At 40.2% G+C, this 23855-nt stretch overlaps 1 protein-coding gene across 2 annotated transcripts in view; it reads right to left on the bottom strand.

Annotated features, from left to right (window-relative positions):
• EPHA3 (EPH receptor A3) overlaps positions 1 to 23855 on the bottom strand; it is a 334850-nt gene that overhangs the window by 70327 nt on the left and 240668 nt on the right. The window contains exons 6-7 of one of the 2 annotated variants that reach the window (XM_075263556.1): positions 9335 to 9459; positions 5822 to 5984 (exon numbers count right to left, since the gene is read on the bottom strand). In XM_075263556.1, the coding sequence (XP_075119657.1) occupies positions 5822 to 5984; positions 9335 to 9459 (288 nt within the window). The remainder of the gene's footprint in view (positions 1 to 5821; positions 5985 to 9334; positions 9460 to 23855) is intronic. The other variant, XM_075263557.1, reaches the window with a different exon arrangement.

Below are 23855 nucleotides of genomic sequence, written 5' to 3'. Positions count from 1 at the left end.
ATATTTCAGGATTGAAATGAGGTTTATTGTACTAACAAAAAATGTGCAATATGCATTAAACCAAAATTTGACCGGTGCAAAAGTATGGGCACCTCAACAGAAAAGTGACATTAATATTTAGTAGATCCTCCTTTTGCAAAGATAACAGCCTCTAGTCGCTTCCTGTAGCTTTTAATCAGTTCCTGGATCCTGGATAAAGGTATTTTGGACAAACAATTCAAGTTCAGTTAAGTTAGATGGTCGCCGAGCATGGACAGCCCGCTTCAAATCATCCCACAGATGTTCAATGATATTCAGGTCTGGGGACTGGGATGGCCATTCCAGAACATTGTAATTGTTCCTCTGCATGAATGCCTGAGGATTTGGTGCGGTGTTTTGGATCATTGTCTTGCTGAAATATCCATCCCCGGCGTAACTTCAACTTCGTCACTGATTCTTGAACATTATTCTCAAGAATCTGCTGATACTGAGTGGAATCCATGCGACCCTCAACTTTAACAAGATTCCCGGTGCCGGCATTGGCTACACAGCCCCAAAGCATGATGGAACCTCCACCAAATTTTACAGTGGGTAGCAAGTGTTTTTCTTGGAATGCTGTTTCTTTTTGGACGCCATGCATAACGCCTTTTTTATAACCAAACAACTCAATCTTTGTTTCCAAAATGAAGCTGGCTTGTCCAAATGTGCTTTTGCATACCTCAGGCGACTCTGTTTGTGGCGTGCTTGCAGAAATGGCTTCTTTCTCATCACTCTCCCATACAGCTTCTCCTTGTGCAAAGTGCGCTGTATTGTTACCGATGCACAGTGACACCATCTGCAGCAAGATGATGCTGCAGCTCTTTGGAGGTGGTCTGTGGATTGTCCTTGACTGTTCTCACCATTCTTCTTCTCTGCCTTTCTGATATTTTTCTTGGCCTGCCACTTCTGGGCTTAACAAGAACTGTCCCTGTGGTCTTCCATTTCCTTACTATGTTCCTCACAGTGGAAACTGACAGGTTAAATCTCTGAGACAACGTTTTGTATCCTTCCCCTGAACAACTATGTTGAACAATCTTTGTTTTCAGATCATTTGAGAGCGGGCTGTCCATGCTCGGCGACCATCAAACTTAACTGAACTTGAATTGTTTTGTAGAAAGAAATGGTCCAAAATACCTTCATCCAGGATCCAGGAACTGATTAAAAGCTACAGGAAGCAACTAGAGGCTGTTATCTTTGCAAAAGGAGGATCCACTAAATATTAATGTCACTTTTCTGTTGAGGTGCCCATATTTTTGCACCGGTCAAATTTTGGTTTAATGCATATTGCGCATTTTCTGTTAGTACAATAAACCTCATTTCAATCCTGAAATATTACTGTGTCCATCAGTTATTAGATATATCAAACTGAAATGGCTGCTGCAAACACCAAAATATTTAGAACTAAAAATGATTAAGATTAATAGGGGTGCCCAAACTTTTTCATAGGACTGTATAAGGTCAATCTCTGATATATAGTGCATTAGTGTATCCATAATATTGTACTATAGGAAATGCCTAAGGCTTAGTAGTATGGAATTATAGGGACTCCCTATGTTACCATACAAGTTCCATGAACATGGTTTTGCTAAGACATCAAAGAACAGGTTCTTAGCTATGAGAAATGCACCCTAACTTACCTATAATGTTGCATGGTGTGGGATCCTATTTGTGTTGGGTTCCTGATATGGGATTTTGCATTTGGACCCAAAAGTTTAAAGGGATTAGTTATCTATTTATTAAAACCAGATCCAGTGAAATCTATCATTTTTTGTTTTTTATTCTGTGCATTTAGTATATTCTTTACAACAGTCATAGCTATATATATATATATATATATATTACTAGAGATGATCTATTGTGACCTATAAGAGAGTCTTCTAGACATGATCTGTGCAGAACTAGAGTATATAAGGTGTAATATCATCTATTATCAGTGGATGCAATTATTGGCCTGGAGTGTTATCTATAGAAGTGTTACCTTCTATTATAATAATGCTTGTGATGTGAATGAAGTGACTGCTGCAAAGAAATTCCCTGAAAAATTGGCAATTGTCTGTCCATTTTTAAGCTTAGTGGTCAGAGTGAAAAATTGAAGGATGTAATACTTTTTAAAAAATATAGTTACATGGAAAAATAAAAATCAAAAATTGTATATAAAAAGTAATATTCATCAGAATACAGTAGTCCTGTTTCCCAGTTCTCTGTTGCTAGGGCATGTGTCTGTCCCTAAATTCATAGAGAAAAATGAGTGATATGATTGGCAAGAGCTCACTCATCCAAATTGCTATTAGCCATGTTCTGGTGATCGGAAGGGGTTCCAGTGGACAGTTCCCCATCAATCTACCATTGATCATCTATCCAGGAGATATATAAAGTATAAATTATTAGCGAAAACCATTTCAATTCGCTTCTCTATATATATTTTTTGATTTCCATTTTTCTTCCAATTATTGGGCTTCCTAATTTTTACCAGACTAGAAAGCTCAATGCTTTAATTTTGATCAATTCCTTGATTTAAAATATTTAAAATAAAAATTGAGTGTTCTTTGTCGTTCCTTACCTAAATATTTACTCAAATTTTTGATAATTAGTTGAATTTTTTGCTTTTACAAAAAATTTCAAAAAAATTATCCAATAAATATTCCTGATCGAAAACGACTAAACCAATAACAAAACAAATAACTAAATAAATCCGTTCTTATGGCTTTTTCAGTAAAATTGTATTCATCACTGGTCCCGTGCTTCCTGGCTTTTATCATGTCACACTTTGAATTCTATCTCCTGTTACTTTATCTTTTTTATTAAATGTTTGGAGTCAACCTATCTGGTTTATGATGTTGACACATGCTTGTTGAAAAACACTTAGAATTTATGGCGTAGGCTCTTGCTTTTTACTGTACTCAGATGTAATGGACTGTTAAATGTGCATGACAATAAAATTATATAAAACCACCGCTGTACACCTCTGGGGTAAACAGCAGGGTATAAAATCGCACCTGTACTGAATATTACCAGCGAATATTTAATGCCAGGAATATTCATCGTTAAATTGATTAGTATATTAGTATTTACTGTATATTTTTATTCTTAACAGAAGATACAAATAAATAATAAGGACGGGTAAAAAAAATTCTAAGTAAATCCTTATTTTTGCAAAAAAAATTCCACCTTGTATTAGGCTATAAAATAAAGACCCAATATAAAGAAAATCATAATAAAATTAAGGATAGCATCAACATTAAGAAGTAGGGATTTGAGTACCGCCATACAGGCACCACTCACATCTGGTATGAGCGGCTTCAGTTTTACTTCAAGTATGTATTTGTATCATTTTTTCTTTTACAATAGTATTATGGAATGTGTTGAAAGATTTGACTGAACTTGCTCGAGAATTTTGTAAAATGGGAAGAGAAAATTAAACTAAAGTATTAATATTTAGGGTAATTATCTTAAGACATAATAATAGGTCGTTAAAAGCGGCTACATGGAGTATTCAAAACAAATTTGGTCTTGCACGGTATTACTTTTAATTGTTACCACTTTTCAGTATACGCCCCGTGAGCTACAGAAAATTGCAATACAAAAAGTCTCCATTTATACAAAACGTTTAAGGCAGGGGTGGAAAAATACTGCAAAGTCAAAAAGCTTTCAGAAATAGAAGGGTTAATAGTTTATTCCATTACACGAAAATAAAGGAATGACCAAAAGAGAAATCTAAGTCGATATTCGGTGAGATCACTCATTGGGGGAGGAGCCTTGGAAGTGATGATACGGCCCCCACAGAGCCCTGATCACGACATCATCCAGTCTGTCTAGGATGACATGTAGAGACAGAAGGATTGGAGCAAGCCTACATCCACAGAAGATCTGGGCTTAGTTCTCCAAGATGGCGGGAACAAGCTTCCTATCGAGTTCATTCAAAAACTGTCTGTAAGTGAAGAATTGATGGAAGGCAAAGGGCAAAGTTCACACCAAATATTGATAATTGTTTGTTAATTGATGAAAATAAACTATTAGCACTTCTATTTCTGAAAGAATTCTTATGCTAGGCTCACACTTGCATTCGGAGTACCGTGTGTGGGGGGGACCTAATCCGCTTAAGGCCGGGATCCCACAGTCCGGAAACACCACGATTTGACCAGAGTGGAAATGCTGTGAGAAAATTGCTGCGTTTTACAGTACGAGCAAAGTGGATGGGATTCATGCGAATTCCAGGCCCACTTTGCGTTAAATTATGTAGCGCGAATACGCTGCAATTTCCAAAACTGGTACGGTTTTGGAAATCAAAGCATGTCAATTATATCTACAGAAACGCCGGCGTAGATATAATGTTACAGAAAGTCCGCAGAGGAAAATTCAGCGAACTTTCTGTTCAAAGCGCTGCGGGAAGAACTGCAATGCATTTCCGCTTTAGCACTTTGGACCGTCTCGTGGGGCCTTAGCTTAAAACAACGTTTTCCGTGGACCCCATAAACTATAATGTGGTCCGCCAGGTTTCTGCCCAAGAAGGGCGAAAAATGAAAAAAGGAAAACGCTGCTCGTAACACTTTTCTCTCCGTATTTATCAAGCTTAGAGGAGAATGGAATCCCTGAACGGAGAGCCAGCCTTACTTTGCAGTATTTTTCCTGCACTTCCAGTGTAGCTCTGGCTGAAGGTCTAAGTATCTTGGCCACATTAGTGAAACACTTCTAAACAGTTAACTGTGAATACCTTGTAATTAACCTCTACTGATGACTCTCATTTGTACTGACATTAGAGAAGGACAATACAATATAATTAAACTCCAAAGAAAAGTAAATACAATCAGGCCGTCTTAGGTTCAGTTCACATCTATGTTACAGGCTTCATTAGGAGTCTCATCACATGTTGACACAAACTCAATGGAGCCCATTATAGTAAGAGGCGTCCCATTGGTCACCATTTGTATCGATCATACAACAGAGCTGGCATTTCCATTATTTTCATAGTTCCGTTCGTATACTCAAGCCCAACAACGGTACACAACAACTAATGTGGTTTACAAACAAGATGCCATGAACCTAAGCAACGTACTGTACTTAAAGGGGTTATCCAGGATGATAATACTGAACTCCAATTCCTCATCTCAGGAAGTCTAGTACAGTATAATGAATGAGGCTGAGCTGCAGCATGTCCATGTGACCAAAGGACATAAGGTCCCACCCTGAGAAGAGGAACTGATGTGAAATATCATAGTCATGGACAACCACCATAATCCACCATTACCTCCGAGTAAGTTCTCTGTGATTGTTATTGTCAGAGACAAATGCCAAGTTCTTGAACTGTTACATCTTTATACAGATGAATACTAAATCTAAGTCTTGTGTCCCAAAATTCTCTTCAAAAATTATCTCAAATCTGCCCCAATGGCCGACTGTGTTGACCTTTTATTAATAAGAAGCATGCTGCTTGATCTTGCCGTGGTTCATTGGAAACCATAACCTTTCGATGGGTTGGCCCAATTGCATATGAGGCTAAACACTAAAGCCAAGGTTCGGCTTTCTGACAGGGTTCCACAGGGATAGTTTTTGGCTAGGATTTTGAGATGGATGATACCCTTATGTCTGAGAACAAAAAGATTCATATGCTCATGAGTCTTTCCCCAATAACCCCCATTACCAACAAGGACATTCTTTGGAAAATTTAAGGAAGGTTGCTACTGTGACCAAGAAATATGAAGCGAAGCTGAACTTGTTTTGCAACTTTTTGAGGATAAAAAAAACTTCTAGATAAACAAAGCACAACAACAGTAGAGAATAATAATGTACACATATAGATACGTACAGTCAGGACTGGTCTCAAACTCAAACTTGCGGCTGTTTGATCCATAACCTGCAGCCGTCCGGGCCCGAATTTGGAAGATGTACGTCGTATCGGGCTTTAGACCGCTGATGGTCACGTTGGTTCCTCTGGCCCTCAGGATGGTGTAGCTAGTTTCCTGTTCCTGCTTTAAGATACAAATATTTGTGTTATAATCTATAGTTAAAAAAATATCATAAAAGGTTATAACAAGTATAACAGCAATGGCGGCCATCTTTTAGAAATTACGAGGGTGGAGCACGAGAATGTTGCATTTCATTCCATATGAAACTTTGGGTTTTCTACTTCGTAAGTGATTCTCTCGGTCGCACAATTTTTTATATGAATTCCTGCATGTATAGTTATGGTTTTCAGCTGCTTGTTGGGCAGGATATCTAACATCTGAAAGATATTATATTCACCCAGATAGCATTGTTTGATGTCTGAAATATCTGGTAATTAGTCGGAGCCATCAGATAATTCACTTTTAAAGATGTATAAAGCTTTGTGATGTTTTAATTTAAAAGTCGGACTAAAATTCCACTGACGTTTGATCAGTCCATAAATTCTGCATTTTCTGGAAGTCATAAGTTATAAGGACCTACATGTATATGTTAATGTATTCCATAACTATATACTATTGCTGTATGGTACTGCAGACCACTGACAGGCAAGGCGATCATTCTAGGAGTCTTACATGAAGCTTTGTTTGATTATATGGACATTATAGTATCACAGAAACATTTAGGGTCCAGTCACACGGAGTTTTCTGGCGCAGATTCTAACGCGGAATTTGCGTAAAAATCAGCGCAGGAAAAAAGCCTCCCATTGACTTCAATGGGTTTCTTTGTCCGAGTAAAAAATGAATCCATTGAAGTCAATGGGAGGCTTTTTTTCCACGTGGATTCTGACGCAAGTTTTGGTATTTTTTATTTTTTGTTACCACTGATGTGTTCACCGTATGGAATAAATATATTTTATCAATATATATATATATATATATATTCAATAAATAATTTATAATATATATAACATTTTATAATTAATATATATTTTTAAAATTTTACATTTTTTAGATGTGCGGATGCCTTAATATTTATTTTTGTTTTTGTATTTTTATATATTTTTATAGGCATTCTAAATAAGGGGAGTGTCACATTTTATTTTTGTATTTTTTATAAAAATATTTTTAACTTTTTTTTAGCCCCCACCCAACTCCCCTCCCCCCCATATTATTGAATCTACAATCATTAGTTTACTTATTCCCTGACTACAACTGTATTGCAGGCTAGAGGAACGTGCTTATGTAACTACCAATGCTTGCTAGTTATTTACTATGTATATGATTACAACAATAATGTCACACATCACAAATAAAGCTTTATTCACATTTACGTTGGGGTCTCCATTATGAGACTCCATAGCGTGTCTTTTTGAAATTGGTGGCAAATAAGTCCCGAGCGCACAACTTTTTTTGTCTGACACTTTAAGGGTGCATTCACACTGAGTAAACGCTAGCTTATTCTGAACGTAAAACACGTTCAGAATAAGCGGCGTCTAAAGCAGCTCCATTCATTTCTATGGGAGCGGGGATACGAGCGCTCCCCATAGAAATGAATGGGCTGCTTCTTTCACTCCGTGCAGTCCCATTGAAGTGAATGGGGAGTGCCGGCGTGTACGCTCCGGCATGAGCAGAGCTTGCCGTATACGCCGGCACTCCCCATTCACTTCAATGGGACTGCTCGGAGTGAAAGCAGCATCCCATTCATTTCTATGGGGAGCGCTCGTATCCCCGCTCCCATAGAAATGAATGGAGCTGCTTTAGACGCCGCTTATTCTGAACGTGTTTTACGTTCAGAATAAGCTAGCGTTTACTCAGTGTGAATGCACCCTCAGGGTGCATTCACATGGAGTAAAATGGAGTGTAATTTGGAGTGTAATTTTTACACGTGTAAAAAATTTACACGTGTATTTTGGAGTGTTTTTTTTACACATGGCATTTCAGTAGCGTTTTTTGGAGCATTTTACACGTGTAAAAAAACAGCTTCAGTAAACGCTCCAAAAAACACTCCGTAAACGCTACTGAAACGCCACATGTAAAAAAAACACTCCAAAATACACGTGTAAATTTTTTACACGTGTAAAAATTACACTCCAAATTACACTCCATTTTACTCTGTGTGAATGCACCCTAAGGGTGCATTCACACTGAGTAAACGCTAGCTTATTTTGTAGAGTAAAATAAGGGTGCATTCACACTGAGTAAACGCTAGCTTATTTTGTAGAGTAAAATTACACTTGTAAATTTTGCTATCCCATTGACTTCAATGATATTTTTTTACAAGTGTAAAAATACGCCTGTAAAAAATACGCCTGTAAAAAATACGCCTGTAAAAATACGCCTGTAAAATGTCATTGAAGTCAATGGGATAGCAAAATTTACAAGTGTAATTTTACTCTACAGAATAAGCTAGCGTTTACTCAGTGTGAATGCACCCTAAGTTTACAAACAACGGACACCAGACAGACCCTATTATAGTCAATAAGGTCTCTTGGGCGCTGTAACTGTCCACTGTTTTAGCATTGATTAGAAATGAGCGAGTAGTATTCGATCGAGTAGGTATTCGATCGAATACTACGGTATTCGAAATACTCGTACTCGATCGAGTACCACTCGCTATTCAAATGGAAAAGTTTGATGCAGAACCAGCATTGATTGGCCGAATGCTATACAGTCGGCCAATCAACACTGGTTCTTCTCCTACCTTTAGAAGTCTTCCCCGTGCAGCTTCCCCGTGGTGTCTTCCGGCTCTGAATTCACTCTGCCAGGTATCGGGCCTGGGCAGAGCCAACTGCGCATGCCCGCTTGTAGTGCGGACATGCGCAGTCGGCTCTGCCCAGGCCCGATGCCTGGCAGAGTGAATTCAGAGACAGAAGATGCCGCGGGGATGCTGCACGGAGAAGACTTCTCGGAGGATCCAGCCCGACCCTCACTCGTGGACTTGGTAAGTATAATTTGATCGAATGTTTCCTACCCCTGAAACGAGCATTTTTCCCCCATAGAGTATAATAGGATTCAATATAATATATTCGATTCGAGTAGTCGAATATTGAGGGGCTACTCAAAATGAATATCGAACCTCGAACATTTTACTGTTCGCTCATCTCTAGCATTGATCTTTCCATTGTTCTGGTCTTCCAATGGACAGCTGATGCTAGTGTGAACCTAACATCACAATGATACAAGCTATAAAGCTGCTCCTCACATCAATGTAATTTATAATGCCACATAATAAATACAAATAACCATAAACGTTTTAATGACTTTTAATCTAAACTTTCTCAATATACAAATGGGTCTCCCCCCAAAATTCTCCAGCCTGTAATGAATCCCTCACAATAGTACATATCAATAACACTTGGAAAGCTTCACAGACTTATTCTTGGCCGATACAATAGAGTTTGTTAAGATTCTGCTGTAATTGCTTTTCTTCCCACCTTTTCGTAGTACTTGACCTCATAGTCCAAGATGATCCCATTTGGGTGTTCCGGCTCCTGCCAAGACAGGGCAATACTGTTTCGAGATGTCCGGTCTTTTCTAATTACAGTGACAGGAGATGGAGCTGCGCAGGAAAAGAGAAAAGAAGACGAAAATATTTATGGTTGGCAAGGAGTAATGGTTTGCATATAAATGGTCGTTGACTCGATCTGGCTTTGTATCAAGAGCTAGCAGCTGGGTTATAGCTTTGGTACACTTCTCGAGGAGCATGTTGGGCCTGGAGACAAATGAACTGACATTTTCTATTAGCGGTGCACTGGTGGCAAGTGAGCAGATGTTTCTAATATGCTACTAGGACGTAACTAATGAAAACACTTGCGCTATTAAAAGGGTAGAAAATTAATAGAGATCTGTGTGTGCTGGATCTCCGTGTACAGTCGGAATATTGTCAGCGACTGGTGTTTGTGAAGTCAATGGCAATTCATTTTATATCTTTTAACGTCGACCTTCTCGGAGCTGCGGGAATTCAGATACACGTTCATCGTTATAGACTAACTCCTAATAATGGCTGCCCCTATTCCCATACAACGGGAACCTTCTAAACTAGTCACTAATGTGTTTTTAAGTGATTTTCATTATTTGCGCACTGAAAAGCGAACGTTTTCTCTGCTAAATAAAATGAGATTTTTTTCTGAAGGGAAATAATTTCTCTTTTTTTCCTCGGGCTTCTTTGGCCTCGTGGTAGACGTGAACCTTCTGTGTGAAATGAGAAAAATATCTTAAATTGCTGGGGATAATAGATGTCAGTCAATGCACTGGGTTTTGCAGCAGAGTTGTACAGTGCGGATATACGACAAGGATGACCTGGATGAGCACACGACCACGGAGTGTCCTATTGAAGTGACCTTACTGTATGATTGCTTATAGATAAGTACAAGCTATGGCTATAGTTGTAATAGGATGGCTGACTATGAGCAAACAATGGTATAGAGTGAGGGTTCATTTAATTAAAGGAAGGACATTTTGATGGCCTGAGGCGACTGGGACTTTGGAAACAACTGAGCGGACTGTTCTACTCTGTCCGTAACTATAACAGGAGTTATGGAAACAATGTGGAATAGCCCCTTTGGCTGTTTACCTACTTCTGACTATCTCAGACTACCATAGATAGATAGATAGATATATAGATAGATAGATAGATAGATAGATAGGAGATAGATAGATAGATAGATAGATAGATAGATAGATAGATAGATAGTTTTCCTAATTACATCCGGGGAAACAGATTTGCATATTCCCCATAATCCCCAAGTGGAGCGAAAATGGCTTTGTAAGTCTCCATGCGTGCCCACTCCTCAAGGAGTGTTATTATCCCCTGACACAGATAGATAGGTTTCTGATCACAGCCGTGAACAATGGCTATCTACCCCTTTAAGAACCCATAGCATTATATGAAACTGTCTAGATGAAATGCTTCATTTGCAGAGAAGTCAACGAATGGCAGATCAGTCAAAATTAGGAGGAACTTTTTTAGGGCCTTTATAAAAGGACACATCTGTGGCCCGATTCACATCTAGGTTAGGGCCATTCCGTTCCCCTATCCATAAGAAATATGCAGACAGAAAAGTCCTGCAAGAAGCACTTTTCTCTCCACATTTTTTGTGCGGAAACCAGATGGACCCCATTAAAGTCTAAGGGGTTAGGTGTGTCTATGCGGATAGGTTTTTGTTTGCGGGGTCCCCAAGTGAACTCCCCAAACAAAAAGCCGAACATAGATGTAAATTGGACCTAAATATATTCAGACCCATTAATAATATAAGACCCCAGTTTCATTCTATCTATCTATCTATCTATCTATCTATCTATCTATCTATCTATCTATCTATCTATCTCATATCTATCTATCTATCTATCCCCTATCTATCTATCTATCTATCTATCTATCTATCTATCTATCTATCTATCTATCCGTCCATCCATCCATCCACCCATGCTAAGTATTCGGCTATGCCCGTAACATTTAGAGCCTCGCTATTTTTTTTTTCTTGCCCTTCATTCCCCCTTTGCTGTGTCTATGGCACTGACTATAACACTGAAATATGGAAACTTAACCTTAATGTGTTGAATGTTAGACAAGGACCAACTGTGCGGGTACATGTGCAACCAAAGAAGCATTACTGATTTCCTGTCACTGTTACAGAGAAGAAAAGACGGATTTACTGTGAATAAAGTCTCAGTCATTCTGAAGAGCATTCCAATCCCTTTTATTGGATTAGATCTGATTTTGTCTCCTGTCATCACAACACAATTTGTAAGGAAGGTATTAGAACCTTTTTACAAAACGAGGAATTGAAGCAAGTTAAAATCTGCGCTAAGCTGTAGATTAGCCATCATCGCTATAGCTACAGTACCTGCTGTTTTCAAAGGCACCAACCCCAATGATTCTGCTGTTGTTGGCACAATAAGGGGATTTTAACGGGTATAACTCTTTTTTAACGCTTAGTGTTTATACTTTTTCCACCATGAATCACAGCATTCCAGCTCAAGTTATTGTATCAAATATCTGCAAAAACTGCATTGCAATATTTAAGCGATTCACTGTATATTTTTTATACTTTTTTGTTTTTAGTTCATGAACTAGTCTATTATATAATATAGGAAACCATCCAGTTTTCTAACAGATATAAATATTGCTCACCTATTTTATTTTTAAAGGGATTCTACCATTAAAACTTTTTTTTTTTTTGTGGATAAGACGTCGGAATAGCCTTTAGAAAGGCTTTTCGTCTCTTACCTTTAGACGTGGTCTCCGCTGCACTGTTCCTTAGAAATACCGGTTTTTACCGGTATGCAAATGAGTTCTCTCGCAGCAATGGGGGTGGGTCCCAGTGCTCAAACAGCGATGGGGGCGTCCCCACCGCTGCCAGAGAATTGTCTCCAGCGCCTCCTCCTTCTTCGTCCGCAGTGTTGTCTTCAGTGTCTTCTTCCGGCGCAGGCTCATAACTTCTAGGCGTCGGACCTTGAGCAGAGCAGACTGCGCAGGCGCACAGGCCATGGGAAAATGGCCGCTTGCACAGTATTGTTAGTGGCCATTTTCCCATGGCCTGTGCGCCTGCGCAGTCTGCTCTGCTCAAGGCCCTACGCCTAGAAGTTACGAGCCTGCGCCGGAAGAAGACATTGAAGATGACGCTGCGGACGAAGAAGGAAGCAGCGCAGGAGACAATTTTCTGGCAGTGGTGGAGACGCCCCCATCGCTGTTTGAGCGCTGTGGCCCGCCCCCATTGCTGCGACAGAACTCATTTGCATACCGGTAAAAAACGGTATTTCTAAGGAACGGTGCAGCGGAGACCACTTCTAAAGGTAAGAGACGAATAGCCCTCTAAAGGCTATTCCAACGTCTTATCCACAAAAAAAAAAAGTTTTAATGGTAGAATCCCTTTAATGCAACAAACTTCCTTATATAACCTGCACACTCGAATGGTATAGCCCAGGGGTCAGTCCTGTCTTTAGTGGTCGATGGTCGGGATAGGAGAAACTGTGTTGTGTGACCCCTCTCATTTCAGGGCTCCATATATTGTGACAAAATTCATTAACTAAAAATTGGAATATTCTTTACAATTCACTTATTGTTTGGAATGAATTACAATAAATAAAACACAATATCATGCAATTATTGACCAATTTGTGTATAAAAAAATCATGAAATTCACCATTGCTAACCCTATAGTATGTGTCCATCTTTGCAACTATTTATTTTTGCTAATAGCTTTGATTAAAAAAATAAATAAATATTTCATTTTTTTTTTGTTTCCAGCATCTATGCAGATGTATGTGTCTCCATAGTGACAGACTACAATGAGAATGCTGTGTAGCCTGATCCTACAGACATAATCCTATATGCACCGGCCCCCTCTATTTCTAGTAGGTTAGTAAGAAGTGGAGGACATACTGTATTGAAGGTACCTATTTATAATAGCTATTAATGTCCGGTAGACTTTGAGGGGGGTAATACCTTCAGAGTAAACACCCTTTAAAATTTTAGGCACCTGAATCATATAGATATGTGCGTCTTTACTTTTCTTCTTGGCTCCAGATATCTTGAAATGAATAGAGCAAGGTGGCCAGTTTGCCTAACTCTAGGTTTACTTTTGCACTTGGGTTTCCGTTATTTGGATCTGCTTGGGGACCCAAAAAACGGAAACCCAAGCCGCTTAGGCAGTTACCCGCGGAAACTCCATACACTGTAAGGGGGCATTCACACTACGTAACGCCAGCGTGTATCACAGCCGTACATGCCGGCGTTACAGAAGGGCTGCCAAACACTTCCCATTCATTTCTATGGGAGCGGGGATACGAGCGCTCCCCATAGAAATGTATGGGCTGCTTCTTTCACTGCAAGCAGTCCCATTGAAGTGAATGGGAAGTGCCGGCGTATACGGCAAGCTCTGCTCATGCCGTGCCGTACACGCCGGCACTTCCCATTCACTTCAATGGGACTGCTTGCGGTGAAAGAAGCAGCCCATTCATTTCTATGGGGAGTGCTCGCATGCCGGCTCCCATAGAAATGAATGGGAAGTGTTCGGCAGCTCTGCTGTAACGCCGGCGTGTACGGCTGTGATACACGCTGGCGTTACGTAGTGTAAATGCCCCCTAATGGGGTACACCAGGTTTCTGTCTAAAAAATGTGGAGAGAGTGACCTGCTTGTAGGACTTTTCTCTCTGCATTTTTCAATCAGATTCAGGAATAGAATCCCAAAATGCAGAGCGAGCACTGGTGTGAACCCAGACCTGTCAGCTGGCCATCCTGCACTACTATATCTCAAGATAAGAGGTAAGGTAACCCGTCTAGAAGCCTCTCACCTCTGTCAAGTCAGTCTTCTCTGCGCCGGGCTGAAGAGATCCAATCAGATCAAAACAGCCCTGGATATAGGCCTGTCTTATAGTTTTCACACAAAAATAGCCCTATCCCGCTAAGCCCCACTTCCTTGTTGAACAAAGGTGCACAATGGATGCCAGTTGGTTGAGCAATTTATGCCAGAATGCTCCATTGTTTTAATTTGGTTATCAAGGGGAGTGTCTTATTAAAATTTACCGTATATAATTGAGTATAAGCTGACCCGAATATAAGCCGACCCCCCTAATTTTACCACAAAAACCTGGAAAACTTATTGACTCGAGTATAAGCCGAGGGGGGGAAATGCAGCAGCTACTGGAAAATTTCAAAAATTAAAATGGTCGGAGTTTTTGGGTGCAGTAGATGCTGGTGCTGGGGAAGGGGGGGGGGGGTGTTTTGGTTGTCTGTCTGCCCCTTCCCTGAGCTTGAGGACTGGGATTTTTTTCCCCCACTTGGAGTTCAGTCTGGCTGACTATAGGGGATCTGCAGTGCTCCTATTAACCCCTTCCCGATGGAACAGGAGCACTGCAGATCCCCTATATTCAGTAGACCGGGCACTGTCAGACACAGGGATACCTAATATGTATGTGTATCACAGTCATTTTCTTTTGTATGTATTCTAGGGAAAGGAGGGATTAAGAACTTTTATTTTTTTATTTTTTTTAAAGCTTCTTATTTTCCCCACTATTTTATGGGAGATTCTATACATTGATATTGCGGCTGGTCATAGACCCCCCCCTTTCCTAAAAAATATATATTTTTTTTTTTTTTTGCTGACCCGAGAATAAGCCAAGGGGGGCTTTTTCAGCACAAAAACTGTGCTGAAAAATTCGACTTATACTCTAGTATATACGGAACTAGTAAGCCTGTAACATAACTTGCAGCTTCTGATTCCCAATGTATAGTCTGGAACATGACCTATCTATCACATGTCCACTATATTAGGGGGCATTCACACTGAGTAAACGCTAGCTTATTTTGTAGAGTAAAATTACACTTGTAAATTTTGCTATCCCATTGACTTCAATGATATTTTTTTACAAGTGTAAAAATACGCCAGTAAAAAATACGCCTGTAAAAAATACGCCTGTAAAAATACGCCTGTAAAATGTCATTGAAGTCAATGGGATAGCAAAATTTACAAGTGTAATTTTACTCTACAAAATAAGCTAGCGTTTACTCAGTGTGAATGCACCCTTAGGGTGCATTCACACGGAGTAAAATGGAGTGTAATTTGGAGTGTAATTTTTACACGTGTAAAAAATGTACATGTGTATTTTGGAGCGTTTTTTTTACATGTGGCGTTTACGGAACGTTTTTTGGAGCGCTTAAGCGTGTAGAAAAACACGCTCCGTAAACGCTCCATTAACGCTCCGTAAACGCCACGTGTAAAAAAACGCTCCAAAATACGCGCGTAAATTTTTTACACATGTAAAAATTACACTCCAAATTACACTCCATTTTACTCCGTGTGAATGCACCCTTAATACTGATGACTTTTTATGTAGAGGAAGAGCCTCTGGACTCCCTCGGGCACCAGGGCTTGGGTACAGCTTATACCTCTTAACCCCCTATAGCTATGCCCCTATAAAAAAAATAAAAAAATATCCAACCAAACAACAGTGGACTGAAACAGACATTTTATCATGGCTGTTTTTTATCTGTACGGCAGCCATTTTCACGTGCTACTCGTACTAACCAAACATAAGTCAATGCAGGGATCTATAACTACAGATACAATGAGGATATATTCTATTTTTTGACTAACAAAAAAGCGACATATTTAATCAGTATTCTAAAAATGGCCATTGTCTCGAATTCTCTTTTCCATTAGGTATAGTGTTCTATACGTTGCTGAATACTAATACATTAAAATGACATTACTATACTGTACTCCGGGGTCGGAGGAACGCCTATAGAAGTCTGACGGAATGAATGTATATCAAAGCCTTGATTAGTAATATCACAGTCTAATGAAGCATTCCCGAGACATCGTCTTCATTCCACATCCCTATTGTTTGGTGACTCTATCTGTGCCACAGTAATTATCTCACCGTTTTATTTCATTGAAATCTTTCTTGAAGACATGCTCCCCTGCCAGTTCCTCATTAGCTTCTGCCTAACAGACATTTTAGGAGACTATTTTTAGCATATTATTCGCTAATGCATGCAACAGGGGAGCCGGAAAAACAAGCCCCAGTAGAAAGCCGGGGTACAAACTACTTCAAAAACCTCAGTGGGCTTTCCGCTAAGTAAACCAGGGCAGAGCTTCCAATTATAAATACACTGAGAGATTTCTTATCAGATTGATGACTTTCTTACCAGCACGCTCACTATTGTAGCAGATACTGTACATGGCCGGGCATTAGAGCGCCAGTTCCACTACATTAACAATGCAGCTTATCGTTAGGAAGAATATGGAAAACACATTATTGGATTTTGACGTTTCCAAGCCTCGGTTATCAAAGACCCTTTCATTGTGCACTGTTTAAGAGTTTTGCGGTCAGGTCTGGCATAGTCGCACCATCTAAGCAGTATGTGGTGGTGGTGGTGGGGTGGGGGTGGGGGACTTGTTGACTAGTTTGATGAGTGCAGTAGGATATAGGATCCAGGCTATGGTGTTCCTGACTCTGTCTTATCTCTGTTCTTCTATCTAATTCTTAATACTGGACTAGGACATTGTTGGTAAGGCCGCTATTGAGACATCCATTTGAAGCCTACAGGCTTTTTCACATGCATGGTGGCTCAGTGGTTACCATTGTAGCCTTGTGTTGGAATATGACCAAGAACAACATCTGTAAGGCGTTTGTATGTTGTTTGAGTAGGTTTCCTCCAACCTTCTAAAGACATACTCATAGGGAATGTAGATTGTGTTCCCTATATGGGACAGTGACCAACTGCAAAGCACTGCGGGATATAGTGATGGTATACAAGAAAGCAAGAAACATTAACAAACCATTTTAATGGTCCACTAAAAAATAAGATATGTCCTATGTTTGTCCAGTTTCTTTGTAGATCACTCAATTCTATGAGGGATCCATAAATATGGCTGCCCCACAGATGGAATATGGCATGAAAAACAGGCTATTGTGTTAGTTGTTCAAGGCCATTTTTAAAACGTTCGTGTGAATGGAGCCTACATCATAGATCCCATTGTATGTCACAAAAATAAAGGAGCTTTCTGCTCTCTGTTTTCCAGTAAGATGTTAGGGTCCATTCACACGGAGTAATGCGAGGCGTTTTTTATGCTTATTTTGTGCTTATTTTTACGGCCGTAAAAAGACGTTTCCATTGAGTTCTATAGTAAACACGCCTGTATTTTTACGTCCGTAAAATAACAGAAGTAAAATTACGGCCATAAAAATACAGGCGTATTTTACTATAGAACTCAATGGAAACGTCTTTTTACGGCCGTAAAAATAAGCACAAAATAAGCACAAAAAACGCCTCGCGTTACTCCGTGTGAATGGACCCTTATACTGTATACTGTATATCAAGAAGGAACTCGATGGACTCTGTTATAAGTTAATAGGATCCATATGGCATCGCTGGTGTCTGTGTCCTGGATGCCTATCACATGGCAATATTTCTGTTTTTCTGCTTCTATGACTGAATGGAATAACAGAATGTAAGAAAAACACTTGTGCACTGAGCCTAACAGAGATGTCTGAGAAGGGAGGCTAACATTAGATGTAGTAATAATCTGGTCTGAGCCACCAAACTTCATTACAGCAGATTAATGGAACATACTCCCATAGGATTTTCAGGGTTTTTTTTTTTTTTTTAAAGAACTGCAATACCTGACACAGTCCAAGGACAGGGTTGGCGCTGTCTTTAAAAATTTCCCTTTTTTTCATAAACCTAGAAAACTCTGTTAAGAAAGGGTAAGATACAGATATAGCAAGCACCATAGGTGCGGATACTGCGCTACTTTATTACAATATTGCTTCATTTGGATACACTTACAATTAAAGTGTCAAACTACACAAATAATGCAGCAACATGTTGCAATACTTAAATAGCGTAGGGTGTCATCCATATAGATGGACATTGTTACATCTGTATCTTTCTTATAAAACACAATATAAAGGGCATTTATAATTACAACTCTTTTTGTTATTAATGGACTATTCTGGGGATAGGTCATCAATGAGATCAGTGCAGGTCCCACTCCTGAGACCCTTGCTGATCAGCTGAAGGGGGAAGCTCTATGACCAATTCTCTGATACCACCATCTGTTTCCTAGCAGCAGTGCAATGTGATTGCAGCCTTGTACCATAAAAGTAGATAGGCTGAAGCTATAAAGGAGTTAAGCCACAAACAATATTACGCACATTCTATTGAATAGAAAATAAATTGCTGATCGGTAAGGAGCTAACCACTGAGATTGGGGAGTCTTTTACCCCCACTGTGAATATAGCCGATGTCTTGGTGAATTCAGATGCACCCTCACTAGCATTCACTTTGATGAAAGTGCTGGAGATAGCTAAATTATAGCACACATGACGTGGCCTCTTCCAACAGCTGATCAGTTAGGGTGCCAGGCATCAGACCACCTCAGGATCCTGAGGATAGATGATCAATAAAAATGAACTAACATCCCTTTAATGTAAAATGTTGCTCTATAGTATTCCAACATGATTCTATCTGTTGACTGATGGATATCATTGGCATTAGATCCCAAGAATTACACACTGATGGTCTTGGACCATCTTGGACCCCCCCCCCCCCCCCAGTTGTGTCATGCTACATAAAACCATAGTAACATCTATTAAAAATGAGTCATTGCAAAGGCCAATCCAAACCCGACCGCACATAACATATTCAGCCGCTACATCGCGTACAAGTAAACTTATGAACCAACCAATGGTTATGCTACAACAAAAAGTACAAAAACTTTAACGCCAACCAATGTTCTAAATGACTTGCAGTAGCTTTGACCGTTTTCGTGGCATTTTCCACTTTGTACACACAACACAACCACAACGTAACCTGCAATAATACCGTACAGCATTGGGTGTCAAAGCGAGACCGAAGTGTTGAAAACCTGATTATTAGTATAGATTTCAGTAAACTAAACTCCTTTAGAGGCCAAGTGTGAAAATCTCTGGATTCATGACAGATAAAGGTGTGAGGCTATAACAAGTAATAACCTGCTAGAGCGGGCAGCGTACGGTAGACTCGACTTCTCGTGGATTTCTCAACTCTCTTCGATCTCTCATTATAGGCGATCTCTGGTAACAGCTGCATGTAATATTTTTCGTACACTTTGTAAGGATGACTGGGATTATCATTTTCATATGCTTACACTAGACCTTTGGGGATAGTGGGATTAGTTAGATGTGGAGATAAAATATGTGCATCTTTCAGCTATTTTCTTACATCTCCAGATAATCTAAAAAACATTCTTTTGTGGACGGGACATGGTAATCTTTTTAAGTAAGCTTGGCATAGAGGTAAGGCAGACGGGCCGTGTGTGTACCGAGTGTGTAATTTGTATAAACACATGTTTGCCGTCAGAAGAAGATGATAAAGCGACCGCATAAATCGCAACATAAAAGTACGTTATTGGTTTTAATTCTTGGGTTAGAGCTATGTAAAGGTAACCTGAAATGGAAAAAAATGAGATTTGTGATCCATATAGAAAATTTATATTTCAGAAAATAGGGTTTGGCTGATCATAAATGAATTATTGATCTGTTACATACAGGAGGAAATTACCGCGATGGATACAAGGTTTACAATGTTCAGCTGTTCATATGTAAAGCTGTTTGTATGGGATGATGCAAGGAGAGGCTGCAATGTTTAAAGGGGGTTTTTCTGGGCTTACCAATTGATCACTTATTCTTTGAAAATCTTTGGGGGTTCAACGCCCAGGAATCCAGAAGATCAGCTGTCAGCTGTTTGAAGAGATTGGAGCATTTGGTTGAGCACTGTGGCTTTTTTACTAGAGATGAGCCAACATTAAAATGTCCGAGGTTTGAAATCCGATTCGAACAGCCGCACACTGTTCAACTGTTTGAACGGATTTCGAACCCCATTATAGTCTATGGGGGGAAATGCTCGTTTCAGGGGTAGGCAAAATGCGATAAAATTATACTTACCAAGTCCACAAGTGACGGTCGGGCTGGATTCTCCTTGAAGGCTTCTCCCTGTGCAGCGCCCCCCGTGGCGTCTTCCGGCTGGAATTCACTCTGCCTAGGCATCGGGGCCTAGGCAGAGCCGAATGCGCAGGCCCGGATGCCTAGGCAGAGTGAATTCCAGCCGGAAGACGCCGCGGGGACGCTGCATGTAGAAGACTTCTAAAGGTAAGAGAAGAACCAGCGTTGATTGGCAGAATGTATAGCATTCTGCCAATCAACGCTGGTTCTGCATCGAACCTTAAACTTTGAACAGCTAGTAGTGTTCGATCGAGTACGAGTATTTTGAATACCGTAGTATTCTATCGAACACCTACTCAATCGAACACTACTCGCTCATCTCTATTTTTTACAGAACACCAAGCACAGTGCTATACAGTACATTGAACAGCGACTATCCTTGGAATCACTGGTCAGCCCCATTCACTTGAATAGGACTGAGCTGCAAAAAGAACACGTGACTGATGAATGTAATGTGACATGGCCTCAAAGAGCACCATCTGTGGCATCCCAGGTTTTAATTGTATATCTATCCTAAGGAAACTTCAGTAATTTTACATTTTTCTTTTATCCGAGTTTAATAGTAGATTAAGATACCTTCTCAAGTGAATGTTCTGAAATTGTATGTAGTCTCCGGGGGCCCAGTAGGGATTACTATCTATCTATAATACTGGTGTCCTCTTACACTATGTGATCAAAAGTATCCAGACACCTGGCTAAAAATGACTTACAAGTTTGTAGCGCCCTCCATCGGTAATGGAGGGAGCTTGCACCCCTTGTTGCTTTGCGTGGCACTATCACAGCACAGGCCTACATTGATGTTTTAAACACTTTCTTGCTTCCCACTGTTGAAGAGTAATTCGGGGATGGCGATTGCATCTTTCAACACGATCGAGCACCTGTTCATACTGCACGGCCTGTGGCGGAGTGGTTACACGACAATAACATCTCTATGATGCACAGAGTCCTGACTTGAATCCTATAGAACACCTTTGGGATGTTTTGGAACGCCGACTTCATGCCAGGCCTCACCGACCTACATCGATACCTCTCCTCAGTGCAGCACTCCGTGAAGAATGGGCTGCCATTCCCCAAGAAGCCTTCCAACACCTGATTGAACGTCTGCCTGCGAGAGCGGAAGCTGTCATCAAGGCTAAGGGTGGGCCAACACCATATTGAATTCCAGCATTACCAATGGAGGGCGCCACGAACTTGTAAGTCATTTTCAGCCAGGTGTCTGGATACTTTTGACCACATAGTGTATATTGCTGAGAATCCTTTGTGCCCCTCAGTCTCCAGGGCCCACTAGGGGTTGCTATCTATCTATAATACTGGTGTCTTCTTGTATTGCAGAGAACCCTTTGGGCACCTCAGTCTGCAGGGCCCAGTAGGGATTGTTACCTATCTATAATACTGGTGTCTTCTTATATTGCAGAGAATCGTTTGGGCCCCTCAGTCTCCAGGGCCCATTAGGGGTTGCTATCTATCTATAATACTGGTGTCTTCTTATATTACAGAGAATCCTTTGGGCACCTCAGTCTCCAGGTCCAGTAGGGATTGTTACCTATCTATATTACTAGTGTCTTCTTGTATTACAGAGAATCCTTTGGGCCTCTCAGTCTCCAGGGCCCACTAGGGGTTGCTATCTATCTATAATACTGGTGTCTTCTTATATTACAGAGAATCCTTTGGGCACCTCAGTCTCCAGGTCCAGTAGGGATTGTTACCTATCTATATTACTAGTGTCTTCTTGTATTACAGAGAACCCTTTGGGCCCCTCAGTCTCCAGGGTCCAGTTGGGATTGTTACCCATCTATAATACTGGTGTCTTCTTATATTGCAGAGAATCCTTTGGGCCCCTCAGTCTCCAGGGCCCAGTAGGGGTTGCTACCTATCTATAATACTGGTGTCTTCTTATATTGCAGAGATTCGTTTGGGCCCCTCAGTCTCCAGGGCCCACTAGGGGTTGCTACCTATCTATAATACTGATGTCTTCTTATATTACAGAGAATCCTTTGGGCACCTCAGTCTCCAGGGCCCAGTAGGGATTGTTACCCCTGCACCCCTTATAGTTACGCCCCCTCACTAGTTGCACTATCTATAATACTGGTGTCTTCTTATATTGCAGAGAATCCTTTGGGCCCTTCAGTCTCCAGGGCCCAGTAGGGATTGCTACCTATCTATAATACTGGTGTCTTCTTATATTGCAGAGAACCCTTTGGGCCCCTCAATCTCCAGGGCCCAGTAGGGAATACCACCTCTGCACCCCTATAGTTACTCCCCCTCACTAGTTGCACTATTTTTGTAAGCAAACACATGCAAGAAAATGTCACATCTAAGGATTTGCAGAGTCCTTAAACTTTATATATGTTGCAGAAAATACAGAATCGGTTAAAACATATAGTTTTGCCAATTATAGAAACCAGGAGTCTTCTAAGCCAGTTTATTATAGAGTCTGTTTACAATCATCGCAGCTAGAAATGGATAGTTGTTCTGTTTCATATGGATCTTGTTATAGATGGTACTGGTAAAAACAGACTGTTTACACATGGCATGGAAAACAATAGATTGCATTTTCACATTCAGTCTCGCTCCGAGCGATGAAAACGCATTCTTCCCATATCTGACATATTTATTTATTTCTACAGTCGTATGCTTCACATAAAACAGAAGTGATGACAAAATCATAAGGATAAAAAGAGAATTATCTCCGATAAGTTGTTGTTTGACAAGTGTGAAGTATGTCATCGGTTGTCAAGTCCTATCATTAGCAGAAGTTCTCTGTTTCTTTTAGGAAGAACAGAAAACAGATGTTTAGCTCTTAAAGTTTATGTAGTGCCTACACACAATGGAGTTCCTTATGCCTCAAGTTACTTACTGACTGTGTTCTTATGGTTGTTGGGTTAGAAAACACAAAATGGCTGCATGAGTGATGGCCCAAGTCCTTAGTTATAGCGGATCTGTCATCTGACTATGCTGCCATATGTAAGGACAGCATAATATGGGGACAGGTCTACTCCACTTTTAGCCAAAACAATGCAAATTATTATGTCATTGAGCTAATAGACACAAATAATACACCGGACATATTGTTTATGAGTCCAGTGTATTCACGAGGAGAGATATCATTCAGAGATACCTCTGCTACTCTCATATTGATAGATGGACATCAACCACCCATAAGAAGGACAGAGAGAGGTGGGGACAAGCAATACCCTCAAGATCACACCGGACTCATAAACTAAGTGTAGTCTTAATTTACATGTAGATTACCTATGGTATGTAGACGTAGCCTAAAAGATATTTTGGTGAACATTACTACTATTCATACCATGATAAGTACAGATTAGTATGCTGTAGTGATGAGAAGACCAATTTAATTCTGCTGTATCAAAAATATATAAATATATACCCTTTGCCTTTTGGAGGAGGAGTTCTGGAAGTGATGATATGGCCCCCACAGAGCCCTGATCTCAACATCCTCCA

The sequence above is a fragment of the Leptodactylus fuscus genome, chromosome 2 (assembly GCF_031893055.1).
Source record: "Leptodactylus fuscus isolate aLepFus1 chromosome 2, aLepFus1.hap2, whole genome shotgun sequence".
NCBI lineage: Eukaryota > Metazoa > Chordata > Amphibia > Anura > Leptodactylidae > Leptodactylus > Leptodactylus fuscus.
This window is presented reverse-complemented; position numbering and strand designations above follow the sequence as displayed.